This window comes from Cupressus sempervirens, chromosome 3, assembly GCF_028749045.1.
Source record: "Cupressus sempervirens isolate cs-2001-9-10 chromosome 3, ASM2874904v1, whole genome shotgun sequence".
NCBI lineage: Eukaryota > Viridiplantae > Streptophyta > Pinopsida > Cupressales > Cupressaceae > Cupressus > Cupressus sempervirens.
The window spans coordinates 184,732,132-184,749,364 of NC_143120.1; the positions used below are offsets into that span (position 1 = coordinate 184,732,132).

Sequence of the window (17,233 nt, forward strand, 5' to 3'; positions counted from 1 at the left end):
ATGACTATGCTAGGCTTTGCCGATACAGAGGCACCTTGCTTGGGAGATGTGTACGATGGCATGGACACCATAGTGGAAAAGGTAAAGCTTTCCATACAAGCACATGAAACTAACCCCACAGAATGTGAAGCCTTGTGCAAAAAGGTGGAGGATATCATTCATCGTAGTTGGGAGAGGATGACTACCCCATTGCACCTCCTTACATATGCCTTATCTCCAAGGTACTATAGCCAGGAAATACTTGCTATGTCAGCTAGAATTGCACCATATGTGGATAAAGAAGTTGCTACTGGGTGCTCTACTGCATTTGCAAGACTCTTCCCAGATGATGAAATACACAAAAAGGTGAGGCAAGAATTTGGCTTATTTGCTTCAGGATCAAAACTTACTCCATATGCAATAAAGGACCAAAATGACATGGGAACTATCACATGGTGGTACATGTATGGTCAGCCATTCAAGCATCTACAACCTCTTGCAATCAAGATCCTCTCACAAATAAGTTTTCATTTATTTATTTATTTAGCAATTGTATTCTACACTTTAGTGTTTAACATTCTCTAATTTGCTTTCACTTATATGCTTAATTTTAAAATTTAAAATTTTTATGAACACTATTCAGGTTGCAAGTTCTTCTTCTGCTGAACGGAATTGGAGTACATACTCCTATATCCATTTAGTGAGCGCAACCGGTTGGGCTCAAAGAAAGCTGAGGACTTAGTTTATATACATACCAGCTTGCATCTTTTGTCATGTAATGAGGATGGATACCAGGAAGGGTCAACCAAGCTTTGGGATGTAGCCCTTGAATCTGTAGACTTGGATGCAACACTTCAGGATCTTATTGTGATGACAGATGATGACGTTGATAACATCATAGCACATGCACCTAGCACAATTAGAACCATGCATGGTTTAAATGTATTTGCAAGTGTTGCAGCAGGAGGAGATGATGAGAACGTGGATTTTTCTAAGAGTCCTTATGATTCTGAATGATTGAATAAGACTTGTGAATCTTGAGCCTTGACTCTTGATTGATCAACATTAAACCATGAACTATGTTTTGATTTTGTAATTCAAATTGCATTCAAATCTTGAACTTGAGTAATTTACTAATTAGACATTACTGTTATTTCAATTTGATTATGATAATGATTCAATGAATGGGTTATTTTTGTATATTTAATATTTCTTGTATTTCTTTGCATATATAAATTATAGTTGACAACTTCACACACACACACACACACACACATATATTTATTTATTTATTTATAAAAATATATATACTTATGTATGGATGCACCCAAATGCATTCAAAATCTCCCCCCAAAAAAATCCATACATCCACACATCAGCACCACCCCACATTTGCATCAGCATCAGAACTAGAATCGGTAACTTAGGTAAAAGTGACCTCTTTTCTCCCATGTCTGTTCCAAAAATTTATCTTTTGATCATCATCGATATCAGCTATATAAAAGAATTATTTTCACAACCATTCTCTTTTTATTTTGAAATAGCATTCACCCTTAGAAAGGAATAGAGTAATCTTCAACAAGGCAAGAACAATGTGGTAAAAGAGACAAAAATATGCAATAGTTCCCAAAGGCTATAATACTTTTTAAAACTTGATATTTGACTAGTAGACAGTGATTGCATGTGTATATATAATGTCAATACATTTATGCAATGGAACTCGGCACCTATCTAAAGGAAGCTGATCTAACTAAGGCACTTAGCCTCAAATTCATTAGAAGGCACTTAATCAAGATTACAGAACTCCAGCACTCCCCTTAGCTTGACTATGGAGTTGTATGATTGGGATTGCTATGGAATGTCCTATGCTGAAGGATATCTTAGAAGGCAGCTCAAATGTGGAAGATGGAGAGACCCCTTTTATGTATCAAAGACATTGATGGCTCTATAAGATGACATGGTCTATTAGATACTTTTGAAATAATTTTCTAAAATAGTTGCCTTCTAGATCCAAATAAAGTCACAAAGTCTACTAGTCATATTGGTTCTAAATGCATGCTTTGAGTTCCTTTAACTTGAGGAAGGCTTCATCCTAGAGCTTGATGTCAAATATCAATAGAACTCTAGAAAATTATCAAAAAGTGCGAGTTTAAATGTTTAGAACTACTTTAAGATGGCTTTTGCATAAGTCCAAAAATGTTTGTATGAATGATCCCAAAGGCTCTAACACATGATAAGTAGCTTTTTTCTCTAGAAATTTCTCTTGATGATGTTTCTTAGGTGTGAAATTTTGACATTCATGATTAAGAGGCCATTTAGGTGGAAATTTGTAGATCATTATTTTATTTACTATATGTGTGCCAATTGGTGATGTTAGAAAATGCCGATATTGTATAATTTCCTTTCTTTGATTGAGACATTTAGGGGAGTTCCATTAGCCTATTTTATTCTTGTAGGCTAATTTGAAAAATTGGAGGAGGAATAATTTAATTTATAATTAAGTGGTCTTAAGTTAATGTTGTGGGCGACTTGTTTTTAATAATTTTTTATAAAGTGACATAAGTCAAAAAGTACAAAAATACAAAGTCATTTCATCCAGCCAAAAATATTATTATTTTTAACAAAGGTGTATTTAAATGTTAATTTCTTGAAATTTCTCTCAATTTTTTTAAAAAAAGAATGAACTTTTTTTTTTTTCTCTTGGACATTTTATTCTCATTTGCCAAGTTTCAACTACAAGTTCAACTTTAAATCTCAAGACACAAAACATATAGGTATTTGGCTTCAGAGATGAAAAATTTCTTCCTTCTCAAAATCATGATGGATTTATATGGGATTCATAATTGTGCTTAAATTGAGCAACAGTGATTTTTTTATAGTTGGTGGCTCTAGATTCCTAGGTACAAATTTATTGAGATTTACAAGCAAATAATAAATCTGTTTTTATGCTGTGTGTCAATGGTGTAAATGGCAGAAACCATAAATGAAATGTGTACAGTGCAAGGGTAAATTTAGTGTCATATTTTATTGTAGCTGGGTCTACCCCCATTGTACATCTTTGTGTAGTTCCAAAGGGAGCGTATTTCCCCCCCTCGCCCCCCCCCCCCCACTTCATTAACGAGAGGAGCAATATAAGTGAAAAGGGGAATTAAGTTTCAAGGAAGTCTAAATGGGCTCATGGTGACTTTTCAACACAGAAAATAAGAGTATGGAAATTTTGCGCAACTTGTGTTGAGTCAAGGAAGTTAACATAACACTCAAACAAGGTGGTGTCACTCCCTCCAAGTCTATTCTACCCTTGTAGGACTTCCATATCAAGTTGGGACTGTTGTTTCAAGCTTAAAGTCCGACATACCGTTCTTAGCAGGTGTCATTATTGTTTTTGGAGGTATAACTGTAGTCATTGTCCAATGCCTATTATTATGTTTGATAATATTGGTTATCCATGGATGTATTAATTGTCTTTACAATGGTACCCTCCATGAGGGGCTTCGGGATCCCATAGGGTGGTGAGAACTTTGAGATCTTCCACTCTGTAGCAGCTTCCTTCTACTTGTAGGTCTTTCGGTCATCCTTGAAGTCGTTGTAGGATATCCTATCCTACAATTTATCCATCGATTATGGATTTTTTCCAATGGATTAGGGAAGCTAACTTGCTGGGTTGTATCTCTTGGTTTGGGTTTTCTTTTTTTTGCCCCTTGCTTTGGTTCTTCTTTTCTTGTTGCTTTGTCTTTTCTCGGACACCGTTTGGTGCTTTTGTTGTTTGCTAGTCTGCTGCCCTATTTTTGGCAGTCCCTTAGGCCCTCTTGTTGGCATTTTGTTGGACATTAATAAACTTATCTAATTGTATCTTTATTCCTATTGGCAATCACTGTGTTCTTTAAATATGTTATGTACCACCAAGGAAGGGAGTGTGGTGTAGTGGGATGAATTACATTTCTTGGCCAACCACTTCTCTTTAATGAATTCATGAGCAAATAAAGATATATTTTACACATATATGTGATACCCACAGCCATCGTTATTATTATTCAATGTATTATAAGATATAGCAGTAAACAACAAAATGATATAATATTTGTTTGTTCTTCCATTAGTGCACAAATACATCAACAATTATATGAAAATCCATTCGTACCTTTTGTTCAAAGTTGAGTATCAACAATTATTATATATTTATATTTCAAATACTATGAATCCATGCTCAGTCAATTTGTAAAAGAATTGCTTTGTTGATTTGTTTAATATCTGGAAAATGTGAAAATAAATTTATGTGATGTTCCCTTATGGAAATTGCTAAAACAATGAGTGCAAACTGTTCAACAAAATGCTTGCATAGCAGTAGGGAAAATTGCAAAATTTTGGCTTTAAACTTTGGGATAGTAAGCTAAAGGGGTATCAAAGTAAAGTATTCTGTCAACTAATGGGAATTCTTGAGTCATCTTTTGTTAATAGAAATTCCTTATGCAGCTAGAGGGTTATTACAAATATTATTTGAGGAGGACAAACAATCCACCAGACCAACCAAAAACCGAATAGGATGTTTCTATTGCAGACTTTTTGTGTGGAATTATAGGTAACATGGTGACAAAAGAAACCAAAATGAGGGTAGTACAAATTTTGAATGATCTTGCTAGAGGTCAGCAGTAGATAGTGCAACTTATGACACAAATGATGCAAATAATGAGCACAAATCTAAACAATAAAGGCAATAATGGAAGATAGGGAAACAATGGCGAAGGTAATCACACAAATATACTTGGTAACCACCATTCTCAAGAAATTAGTGGACCTACTTGTAGACCTCTAATGCCTACATTCTTACAAAGTAGAGTTGTAGCTAGAGGAAATCAGTAGAATGCAGGAGAAATTTTTATGAATTGGTTACATGAGTACAGGGCATTAAGTTATGAGTTTCATGTTGCTATGCCTTCATAGGATTTATGTCAGCTCAAGTTGAGGAATAAACCCAATAGGTTGGCTTAGCTCTCTATTCTCGCTTTTGATGGCTACAACAAATGCATGGTTAGTTCATGGGCTCAAAAATCGAATGCTAACTTTTTATTAAAAATGAGGCTATCGAGTATATTACTTTGTACTTGAATGGTGAGGTTCATGAATGGTGATATCATTAATGACACAGGGACATAATTTAATTTAATCCTATTCTATGTTTGGCTTGAGGCTTATAGATAGATATTATAACAGAGTTGCATTTTAGGGAATTGGCAGAATTGAAGCAGAGTGTTACAATTGATGTATACATTTTAGAATTGTAGAGACTAGCTATTATGGTTCTAGATGTATTAGAGGAAGTTATAGTGCTCTTTAGTAAGGGGTTGATAAAGCCTCACCATGGTTTGGTTGATGCCTTTGATCCTCCCATGCTTCAGGATGTCATTAAGAGGTTTTGGAACATGGAGTTTCCTACTCTAGAGGCCAAATTCCACTCCAAGTTTCCTGTATTGAAGAAAGATAAAATACTTTCCCAAAAGAAGTGGTCTAAGAAGCCAAGCTTGTCAAATGAGGCCAAAAATGAAGTGAGGAAGAAGTTTGGTTTCTCCTATAAGGAACCATGGGAAGCAAGAGACAAATTCCTATTTAAAGGAAAACTCCATTACATTAAGATGGTTTAAGATAGTAAGGAAGAGTATTGACAAATGACTAAGTAATGGATAGAATGACTTGAGGAGGAACATGTTGACACATTGACACATGGGAGAACAATTTTGGAGGAGTAAGAGGAGGTACTATTGCTACACTTTTAAGTACCCCCAAATAAAACTCATTCAAGATGAGATAATTTCTGTAAGGGAAACAAGTTACTTTATTGATTAACAATAGAATAACCCACAATTCCATAGATAAGGCCTTGGTGGCCAAGAGAGGCTTACACTTAGAGGACTTTGAAGGTATTTATGTGATGGTTGCAGATTGATTTACCATGACTAGCACTAGGAGGCTTCCTCAATTCAGCATTGCATTGTCCAATTATATAGAAATAGATGATTTTTGCACAGTAGAAACTAGGGATCACAATGTTATTTTGGGAGTCCAATCTTGCACTCATTGAGAAAGTATTCACAAAACTTTCAAACCAAGGAGTTGAAATTTAGAGTAGATAGGAAGAAAGTTGTTCTCCATGGCATGTTAAATGGTTCACCCAAGATCATTGTGGTTAAAAGAATGGGGAACTTCTTTTTCATGGAAAAGTTTCTTGGGTAGGTAGCTCAATGTTTCATATAGACTGGACACTTTAAACAATAAGAAGAGATGTTATGTAGATATTTAGTCTATATTAGACAGGCATAGTGTGGATTGAGTGATATTCCTCTAGGTAGACCATTTGAGAGAGGATTTGAGCATGAAATTGAGCTCGAGGAGAGAGCTAAACAATTAATACACCACATGCATCAAAACAATCAGATTCATTGATGTTATATATCTTTGACCAAGAATAATCAACCATTGGGTTGACCACGAAAAGATTGTATAACAAAAATATACTAACGTGTAGATACTCGACCAAATCCATATGAAAAATATAATGTGGATTTAGAATAACCACATTGAATTATTCTTCTACGTTGGTTCATCAACATTGAACTCAAAAAATATCATAATCATTATTAAATAAGAAGCCACACTTTTCTAGAGGACTATTGGGATATTTTTTCAATGATGAAGTAAAATTGGTATGCCATTTAGAAACTACATTGTCAAGGCACATATTTAATCTTTCTCAAGCTGGTTCACCTCATAGATATTTGATATGCATCTTTTTATTCAAGTTGGTTGGAAAGAAAAGCTACAACCTCAGGCCACCTTAATGACATGGTGACGTTGAATTGTTATATTATTAATAAAATCATATTATTATAATATACAGTTAGAAGCTATAAAAATTGTAGTCAATGTGGTGATTTCAGTTTTTTTGATACATTTAATGGCCTTCGTATCTGTTTTGTTTTGAATGCATGGTGTTATACTTTATCCACACAATCATATAGAACACATGATTATTAGATATAACTTATAAGTGGACCTGTCTTGGAGTATACTTGTAACTTTATAATGGTTTCTATTCCATGCTATTTTAATTCTTATAATTCTTTAGTAGTAAAATGTGTTCTGCTGCATACCCTCTGCCAGTCAAACACTGACTGTTACTTTCCTTTTTATCCCCTTAGGTTATCTTTTAATATCTTGTTTGTTGTCATTTGACATGTCTTCGCTGTTTTGAATCATAACTGATATTTACTTGGCAAACTCTTCATACCCCGGGGAGTCATTAATTCATTTCAACTTCTGCTGATTTGAATTATATGGATAAAAAGTGTTCCCTTTTTTTGCTTGTTTTTCTTACTGTTTTTGATTTACAGGAAAAATTCAGATCCATTTGAGGAACCAGAATGTGAGGCATTAGACATTTTCGTAAATGAATTGCTTTGTCTAGGAAAAGGTATTTGTTTGATTTATATTTGAATAAGCTAAGGATATGACATAGATTATTGCTGAAACCTTTTCGAAATTTATTCTTAAAAATATGGACTACCATGTGTATATTTTTAACTCAAAAAACATTTTAATATTTTAGAAATCCCACGAAAGGCTTTTACTCTAAGTGTTTTAGTGCAATTGTATTTGTAGCTTCGTACTTTGACAAGGCTGGTGCGAGGATCATCATGGAAATTAATTTCTTTATAGCACTCATAATTTTAATACTTTGATAGCTTCACAATGGTAGATTAAATCTTAGATTAAGCTCCCCATTTACCAAAAGCTCTAGGAAGCACTAGCAAAGTTTTTCATTCAGTAGTTAAGATATGTCACTCCCAGAACAGTTCAACATATAAATGCCACTAGTGTAACTCTTGTTAACACTTACCATCTTTATCATTCATGTAATCTAAAGATAACTAGTTTCATTCTTCCTAATAGAAAGTATCTTTTAGCTAGAGTTTCTACTAAAAACTTCATTTCACTAGGACCTTAGCATGCATTAATATGATACAATGTTACTAGTATTATGGTCATGTAATTCTTTAATTTTTTAAAAAGTTTTTTTTCCCATTCATTTAACAATCTATTGCACTAATTTGGCTCTACAACAATTTTATTTACAACTTAATTTTTCTTGTTAGATTTCTACATGGAAATATTGCAATTGTGACTAATAAGATCACTGATTTAATTGGAAAAGTAAAGAAAAATATCAAGGTAGAAAAATGCAAATGTAATATCTTATTCAACCCATGAAGGTTAATGGATGCAACCTTTTCTTTCTTCTCTTGATTATTTTCTTTACCCTTTAATAGGGTAGAAAAGTAAAAACAAATGTATAATTGTAGATGATTTGTATTCATTTTTTGAGTTTCTTAGCAGGATGCCTGTATTCATGTGTGAAACGAGCACCTCATGCCTTTTCCTTTGCTCCTGAGACTGAACGTGCACGTGCCATTTCTCAAGGTTAGTTTTGTATTATAATGCCAAAGTTGGTGTGTGTTTTAAACTTTTATCTACCTAGGTCTTATATTGTAACTAGATATATTTTAATTCCAGCAATAAATCAATGAAATAAATGTGTAATAAAAGTCTATGAGATTATTCAATATTTAGGTTTAAGCTAATGAAATGTCCCTTCCAAGATATTTTCCCAAACTTGCAAATGATATCAAATCTAGCTCATAAACATTTTGTCAGACAATATGCAAATGAACAATCCTAAAATATTTTTGAGTCTCAGAGTTTCTAAACAACTGTTTATTAACTTTAGTTGCATAAGCATTTGTACAAACATTTCAATCAACTAAGAAATTTTAAATAATATCATGAACTCACAGCCACAATGCTTGACATGTGCTACAATTGATATTGTTGCTTGAAGACTCAATGAGTACTTTGAAAAACTTTCCAAACTTGAGTCTTTGAGCTGGCCAAGCTCAGTTGACCAGACATTCATCCTGGAGAGTAGTTGGTTAGTCCTGCTCCAAGTGTAATGTCCCTTAGTCTGGCAAGCTTGGAAATTTTTGGAACAATGTTCTTTAACTTGGTATCCAAGGATTTCATTTGATTTTAAAGTGCACGTTCTATTCTTTAGATTTACATGAGGAACTCATGGATTAAAAAAAATCTTCTTAATTACAATAACTTCATGTTCCTATATCTGCATTTATATTCGGATGTATGCTCTTCTAAGACTGATTGCTCATGTCTTCCATCTTTGCAACTCCTATGTATTTATATATGTTCTTGTAGTCTTCAGATATATTTCTTCTTTCCTTGGTATCGTGTGGAATGAACAAGTCCCTCATATTATTAGTGATCATTGTATATGAGAAAGGTCATGTATTTCATATTATCACTGGCTTGCAGATTTCTCGTCTCCCAAATATTTTATTAGTATGACAATATCTCTCTTTTCTCATAGCTTATGTCATTCCTTTCTACTTAGTATACCTTCTTCCATTGCGGTGTTAATACTGTGACGAAATACTTGATTTTGTAATCTTGAAACACTGTTCCACTGTAATATACTGAATGTTGGCATCATTAATATCATTGGCAAACATTATTTGGGCCCTCTTGTTCTATCGTTGCAATCAGTGTTGGATCCCCTGTCAATGTTGACTGTATAATAAACATGCAGATGTTTATATTATAATCAATTTGATTTGGAGAATATTTGCTGGGACTATTTATTTTGCTGACTAGAATAGACTCTGTTGCTGTCTATTGGATTATATACGATGTATGGTTCCTTCTTGTCTATAAATATCACTTGCCCTCCAAATATGTATACCTGTAATGAAATTCCATGTTTGATATTGTATTACAGTAATTCCTAAATCTATATTTCATTTTGCCAACTGTATATCTTTCTTTATCGTTGTTTCTCTCCCATACCCATTCCTCTCTCACTGTTGTTGATTGGATAACAATTGGTTCAATTTGCTTATCATGAGTGGTCTTCTTTCTTTTTATTTCATCTAAGTTCTATCATTCCTTTTACCTCTGTTATAGCTGTTGTTGTCTGGTGTGTAATATGTATGCTGGATGTCTGTGTGATTGTATCTCCTCTTTGACTGTAAATGTATGTGTCTTTCCTCTGATATTTCTGATCGCTGAGTCCTATCTTCTTTTCTTCAGCGTATTTATTTCATTAATTGAGACTGCTTATTAATTGGGACTGCTATTGAATAGATTGCCTTCCTGTAGAGCCATCCAGACCATTCCTGAGTGCTCTGAGTCCTTATGCTAATATTTTCTCTCTGTGTCAATCATCTTTTATATTCTACTCTGAATCAATCTGAAAAGATATTCCCCCCATAATCTTCCTATCCATTCTCATTTTTATATCTCTTCCATGATGTATTCTTGAATGGTCACTTTCTTAAGATTAGTAGATATTTTTATTAAATAAGATTAAATCTTTAATTTAAACTTATTCAGTTATAATATATCTAATCTTATACTTATAATAATTACTTTTATTTTTATATATATATATATATATATATATATATATAAAATTATTATTAACATTATTTTCTTGCATCATAATAATAATAATTTTCATGATAATATATTATTATTATTTTAATCAAAATTATTATTATTACAATTTTATTTATATATATTTTCTTAATCTTATATTATTATTAAAATCCATCTTGAAAATGGGGTCATTACACCAATACTTCCACATCTTATGCTCAAACTCTCAAGTCCTAAGCTTGGACTCTTCTTGCACTTGAACATAATATACATAGCAACTGACATTTCAAATTTTGAGAGTTTAAGGGTCATATGACGTGTAATGTTTAAATTATGGCAATTCAATGGTCAAACTACACTTTTATGCTCTCTAAGTGCATTGATTTCTTTTTTTGTGAGGTTTCTCATTTTTTGTTGAGTTTCAAGTTTTTTCTGAGTCAGTGCTGAGCCTTGAATCAGGCTTAAGTTTTCAAACTATGGCTGATAATTTCCCTACCATCATTGTTGTAGCTATAGAAAGTAGTAACATCCACTAGTAGTGGAAGGTACTTTCCATATAATGTAATATTCCGAAAATAACGTAAAATGCATCAAGATTCATTATTATTTTATAAGAACTAGTTTAATGATTTTTTCTCACATCTAAGGCAATACAATATAATGAGTGCATCAAATCGACCAGCTTGTCAAAATATGAAATAATAATGATATAAGTAGTGACCATCAACGTGTCAGTACATCATATAAATCAAATAGTGATACTATACATCATTATGTTATATTATCTCAGATGTGAGAAATTTTTGTAAAACTAATTTTTAAGCAATATTAATGAATCATGACTTGTTTTATGTCATTTTTTGAATATTGTGTTATTTGGATATGAGCACCATACATTTGGTATTAGAGCTTTAAGATTTGGCTGGGTAAAAATGTACTTGAGTCCCAAGTGATCAGTCTTCAACTTAAAAAGGTTACCTAGCAAGCAATGTCTTCAAATCTGCTATGCATGCATTATTGCGGCTAGTTCCGAATCGTGTGATGCATATTTGAGTTCATATTGTTTCAATTTCCTAGACTCATAAGCTGCCACTTGTTGATTCTATATTAACACTTCTCCAACTCCTTCACCTAATGCATCTTGAATAAAGTTGAATTGTCCAATAGAATTTAGAATAGCCAAAATTGGAGCTGAAGTGACCTTAAGAAGCTGAAAAGATTGCTTGCGTTTATCTGTCCACTCAAATTTCTTTCCTCTTCTCTGAAGAGGTGATGGGTGTTGCAATCATCAAGAATCCTTACACAAACTTCTGATAGTATCTATCAAGTCCCATGAAACTTTGATCTTCTTTGAAATTATTTGGAGTGGGCCATTCTACTATTGGCTTGATCTTATCAAGGTCAAGTGCAACTTCTTCTTCTTTTAAGTAGTTTATTGTTTTGATAAAATGTTCACTTTGATAGTTTTCCATACAACTGATGTTCTATTAAGTGCTCAAAAACTATCCTAAGATGTTTATCTTGCTCCTCCAAAGACTTAGAATAGAGCAGAATATCATCAATGAATATCAACACAAAATCATCAAGGCAATCTCTAAAGGCACTAGTCATCTAATTTGTAAATACTGTAGGTGCCTTCATTGATCCAAAAGGTAAACCATAAGACAAAAAACTCATAATGTCCATACCAGGTTCTAAATGTAGGCTTTGATACATCTTCCTTGATTTGAAGCTGGTGGTACAAAATCTTGGATCAATCTTGGGGAAAACTTTAGTTTCCTTCATTTGTTCAAATGATTCAGCAATTTGTGGGAGAGGCTATCTATTCTTGATTGTCGCCATTTTCAGCATCCGGTTGACAATACATAAGCAAAGGTGTCATCGTTTTTGACAAAAATAAGTAGACCTCTGATGCAGGAGCATCCAGAGGTATAAGGGCAATCCTGTGTCACCCAAAAAAAATGTACTTAGACTTAGTTTCTGTTTCATGTCTTTACATTTTTGGATACCCATTTGGCTCAAATAAAGGTTCCAACTCTCATAGTTCAACTATCAGTGCGTTTGAAAATCCCGAAAAAATAGGAGCATGTATTTGGGCCATCATTTCGGTAAACTAGAAGGTGTGAATTGGCCAGATGAATGTAATCATGATTTAGAGCATTCCAGAAAAAGAATCAGGTCAATAGGCCCCACGGTTTGAAAGTTATTGCAGTTTTTCGGGTTTTGGAGACCTCCTAAGAATGCTTCAAAGTCAGGTTTGGGGCATTAAATGACCTCGAAAAGGGTCAAAAAATGGGGGACGAGCAAAGCTGTCCATAGGGCTATAGAGCGCTTCGAGAGCTTTCCGAAAATGTAAACGGTTCGTCAATAGGAGCTACGGTTCAAAAGTTATGCCTCCTGGAAGTTCGGTTACCGTTTCTGGATTCTTCTAGATTTGCACCGACTTCTAACGCAGCTTCCGGAACCTTCTATTTCGTCGGTGGATGCCTACTAGCACTTTCTAGAATGTACTCCTAGTCTTTAACCCTCCGGGGTCTATTTAAGGAGATTTCTGGCATTGTAAAAGGCAGTTTGGAGTGGAGTTTGAGAGGAGGTGCTAAAAGGAGAAATATTCTCCAGATTTATGCTATTGTAAGCCCTTAGGGCATGTTCTGAAGTTTATTTTCTCTGTACTATTTGTACTAGCTTATTTTCTTAGTTAATATAATTTTCCTTTTCTGTTGTGTCCATTCTGTTCTTGGGTTGTGTCCCCATCAACCTCCCCATGGTAATACACTAGCTCTGATTAGGCACTTGTCAAGAAAATCCTAGAACTGCACCTTCATCTTATATAACTCACTAGTGGTCATCTTGTATGAAGCTTGTTATCTAATTTCACCTATAGATTCAATTAGGTAGAGCTTTTACATTGCCAAATCAAAAGGTACATTTAGTTACATTCCATATTGTGTGCTTACCAATCACATGCAGTAATCTTGTTTTTTTTGTGCAAATAATTATTACATTTAATGAAGGAAAGAATGTAATATAGAAATGAACTCATTTTTTGAAATTCTCTTCTGAAAATCTAATAATTTATTTATCAAGATATTGTTTTACTCCACACAAGCCGTGAAACTAGCTAGAAATAAATTGATCATTTTGAACACAAAATATGCATACATGTGTGTAAAGGAAAAAAACTTAAATGTAAAATGGAGCCAGTCATTGCTTGAATGACTGGTTGGTGTTTGGTTGGCGTAGATGGCTTGCGTCCTCTCTAACCTACATCTTTACTTCTTTGCTTTCATGTATCTTGAAAGTAAAACACAAGGGGGTTAGACACAATGGATCTAAGCAATGAGTAGCTCTACTTCACATCTATACCCCACACATGCATACATACTCTAAAACCAAAATACAAATATATTTCTAACATGTTTGTTTCTTGTGAAGTAATTTGTTTGTCAGTGGCATGTGGATGTAAATGTGGCTCCCATAAGGATTCAAGTCCAACATGCCATTGAGAGACAAGATGCACTTATGGAGATCAAGTGTAAATCATTAAGCAATATTAAAGGGACATGAGTTAAAAAACATGAAACCTTTTGTTGTGTTCAAATGCAAGAAAATGCAAGAAAGTAAATAGACTGTTCAATGAACAATTCCTTCTGAGTTGCAACCTTGCAGCTTAATAGACAATACGATGATAGATCAAGTGCAATCAGCAAACAAACAGTTGATTATGTATTTGGGTTCAAGGGCAGAAAAGTAATGATAGGAATCTGCAAAGAGTGCATAGAAATAGGCTTTTGGGTCTATAAGATCAAGGGTGTTGTCGGTAGATTTTGCATTCTGTAGCCGACTGGGTTATGCCGTCTGAGATTTTGTATTTGGTAGTCGAAGGGTAGATTAGGATTGTTTTGTAGCCGACGGCCCCCTTTGGAAAGGTTCGGCGAAAAGTATTTATAACCTGTATTTGGCGCCGTTTCCCTATGAACCTGGAAGGGGGGAAGAATGAAATTGTCTGAGTATATGCCAGGAAATTAAAAGACCTAATAAACAAAATGGAGAATAAGTCGGTAGATGGGTTATAAATACTTTCTGCTGAATCTTCCCGAAGGGGGCCAACGGCTATAAAACAATCCTAATCTACCTGTCGGCTACCAAATACAAAATCTCCGACGGCATAACCCAGTCGGCTACATAATGCAAAATCTACCAACGACAAAGGGTACAAGGATGTAGATGATGGAGTGCCAAAGTTGGATAAACAGTCAAGCACAGTAAAACACTTATGTTGCTGTTATTTTCGTTTCAGAAGTGTCATGGTTGTCTTAATGAATTTACAAGGGTATGAAAGTAAATGTATAGAGTGAGACTACCAAGATATGACCACATAAGGTATACTACCACACAAAAAGTGATTCTAGATCAAAATTCTAATGCTTAGCTCTAAACATGAATAAAGATCTTGGACAAACAAATATGCCTTTTGGATGAGACAGGAATTTTGATGGAAATAAAATGGAATTTTGAGATACAAAGTATGATAGAACCATTAAATTAAGTACGAGTTCGTGAATGTACTACATTTTAGTAAGCAACAGAGATACATCTGAAAATTGGCAATCAAAGGAAACTAATAGAGTGTATCTAATGAGCATGGTTAGATCCAAGGATGTTCAAACAATATTAGACAAAAGAGTTCAAGGTGGTGCATTATACTATTCTTCAGAGGATTACCGAATCGACTATGTCATATCAACATTGGAAACAGATTAAAGAGATTAGAGTATGACAACAATATTGAGGCAATCAAGGAATATGCCAAATTTAACAATTCAGTGTGTTTAAGAACTATGACTTTGAGATAAAAGAAGAAACATACTACAGTGCCAATATAAGTGCAACATTTCCGTATGGCAAGTTCAGATAATGTTGTTATTTGGTAACAGTTTCAGCTTCAAAGAAGAAATTGAAGGTGGTGCTTCTTATAACATAAATAGTAATTTCAAATGTACTAACAAAGGTGAAAATATCATTTCAGTATCAAGTTATAGAAATCGTGTTCTTAATAGGAAGCCACAAGTGGAAATTAATATCATATGTTTGAATATCTTAGGAAGTAAAATGGAAGGGCACTCTTGAAAGTGAGTACATAGTGAATTTTCGCATAAATTTAAAAGAAAGCTAAGGGTATGAAAATCCCTCAGGATGTTGAAAATTCCCAATTTTGCAAAGAAGCACATGGAAGGAAACTTAAATGGAAAGGTCATGACCTATAAGTATATAGAGTGACTGCATTCGATATGCATTGAAATATGTTTGTGAAAACAAAGCTAGCATCTCAAAGAAGGGAACACAAGGTATGTGGACTACCCAGAAAAGCAGAGAAAACAATTCCTTTCCAGATTTGAAGCTTTCTTATCAAATATGGAACCATGATGTGGGTGGGGTTTATAACCCTCAAAATTTTTCAGAGAACCTTTCTTTACAACAAAGATATGAAATATGCATTTGTGTTACAAAAAAACCCTTCATTGTCAAGAAAAAATGTGGGTTGCAAAGTTTTCATACCATGTTCTAAGATATGTTGTCAGGAAACTTGGTAGTTAGGCAGTTTGGCCACTCAACAAGAGGCTTGGGCTCCAGAGCGCACAACACTCATGGTGAATTTAGAGTCAACTACATTGTGTAAGAGTTTGGTGGTGACACAGCTAGCAGCCGTTGCATAGGAAAAGTGTCTAGTAGAGGCACAATTGGCAGCAGTTACACATGACAAGTGTCTAGCAGAGACACAGTTGGCAATAGCTCACAAGAGAAGTGTGTAGTAGTGACCTAGTTAGCCGACGCCAAGAAAGCATGTGACAAAAAGGAGGCTGAACTACAGGACGTTGCCTTCATGTTAAAGGAAGTAGTCAGGGCAAACTCCAAGACCCAAGTAGATTTGGGCATCAGGGCCCAACAAGTGTACCAGCTTCAAAAGATGTTGCCATGTTCGGCACCCTAATCAGCTCTAGGGACACTTCCTATGCCTCCTTAGTTCATGTTTAGCAATTGTATTATTCCCATTTTGTGTAGGATTCTATTGATCAATTGAAATGTTCTTCCTTGCTATACAAGCTTCTGTCACTCTCCTAGTGGCATCTTCCCCAAAAATTGTGAAGTCGATAGGTATTCCCCAATACTTTTGTACCACTCAAGTATGGCAATACGAAGTAGATGTGCATTAGGGAAGTCATCATTGATACCTTTTGGTGGCTCTCTTGATTTGATTCAAGAAAGTTGGTCTGCTATGACATGGCTCTTCCCTGGCCTTATGACAATGGTAAAAGTAAACTCTTGTAGTATTAGCAACCATTTCCTTACTTGTCCTTGAATAATAGGTTTTTTCACTAGGTGCATCGATGCCTGGTGGTCCACATAAAATGTGAACGACGTTGCCAAAAAATAATGTTTGAACTTTTGTACCACATTTACCATTCCTAGGGCTTCTTGCTCCATCGTGCTTTAGTTCTTCTCAGCCCTGGACAACAACCTACTTGCAAAATAGACAGGATGATCCAGGTTGTGATCACCTATCTGTGTAAGAGTTACACCTATTGCAAAATTGGATGCATCCACGTACATGTGAATTTTTTTATCCCAGTTGGGCTATGCCAAGATCAATGCTCATAGCAATCAGCTCTTCAACTCACCAAAAGAAGTCTCCTTCATACCCCGAACATTGGGTTCCCCTTTTCTTGTCAGTTTGTCGAAGGAAGGGAAACTTGAG

The 17,233-nt window shown here is 34.5% G+C and overlaps 1 protein-coding gene across 4 annotated transcripts in view; it reads left to right on the forward strand.

The window, feature by feature from the left end:
• Window positions 1–17,233, forward strand: part of LOC149565406 (Chaperone DnaJ-domain superfamily protein) — a 196,807-nt gene that overhangs the window by 128,042 nt on the left and 51,532 nt on the right. For 2 of the 4 annotated variants that reach the window (XM_089818918.1, XM_089818917.1), the window contains exons 4-5: window positions 7,362–7,441; window positions 8,362–8,448. In XM_089818918.1, coding sequence (XP_089675044.1) covers window positions 7,362–7,441; window positions 8,362–8,448 — 167 coding nt within the window. The remainder of the gene's footprint in view (window positions 1–7,361; window positions 7,442–8,361; window positions 8,449–17,233) is intronic. The other 2 variants (XM_089818920.1, XM_089818919.1) reach the window with 1 other exon arrangement.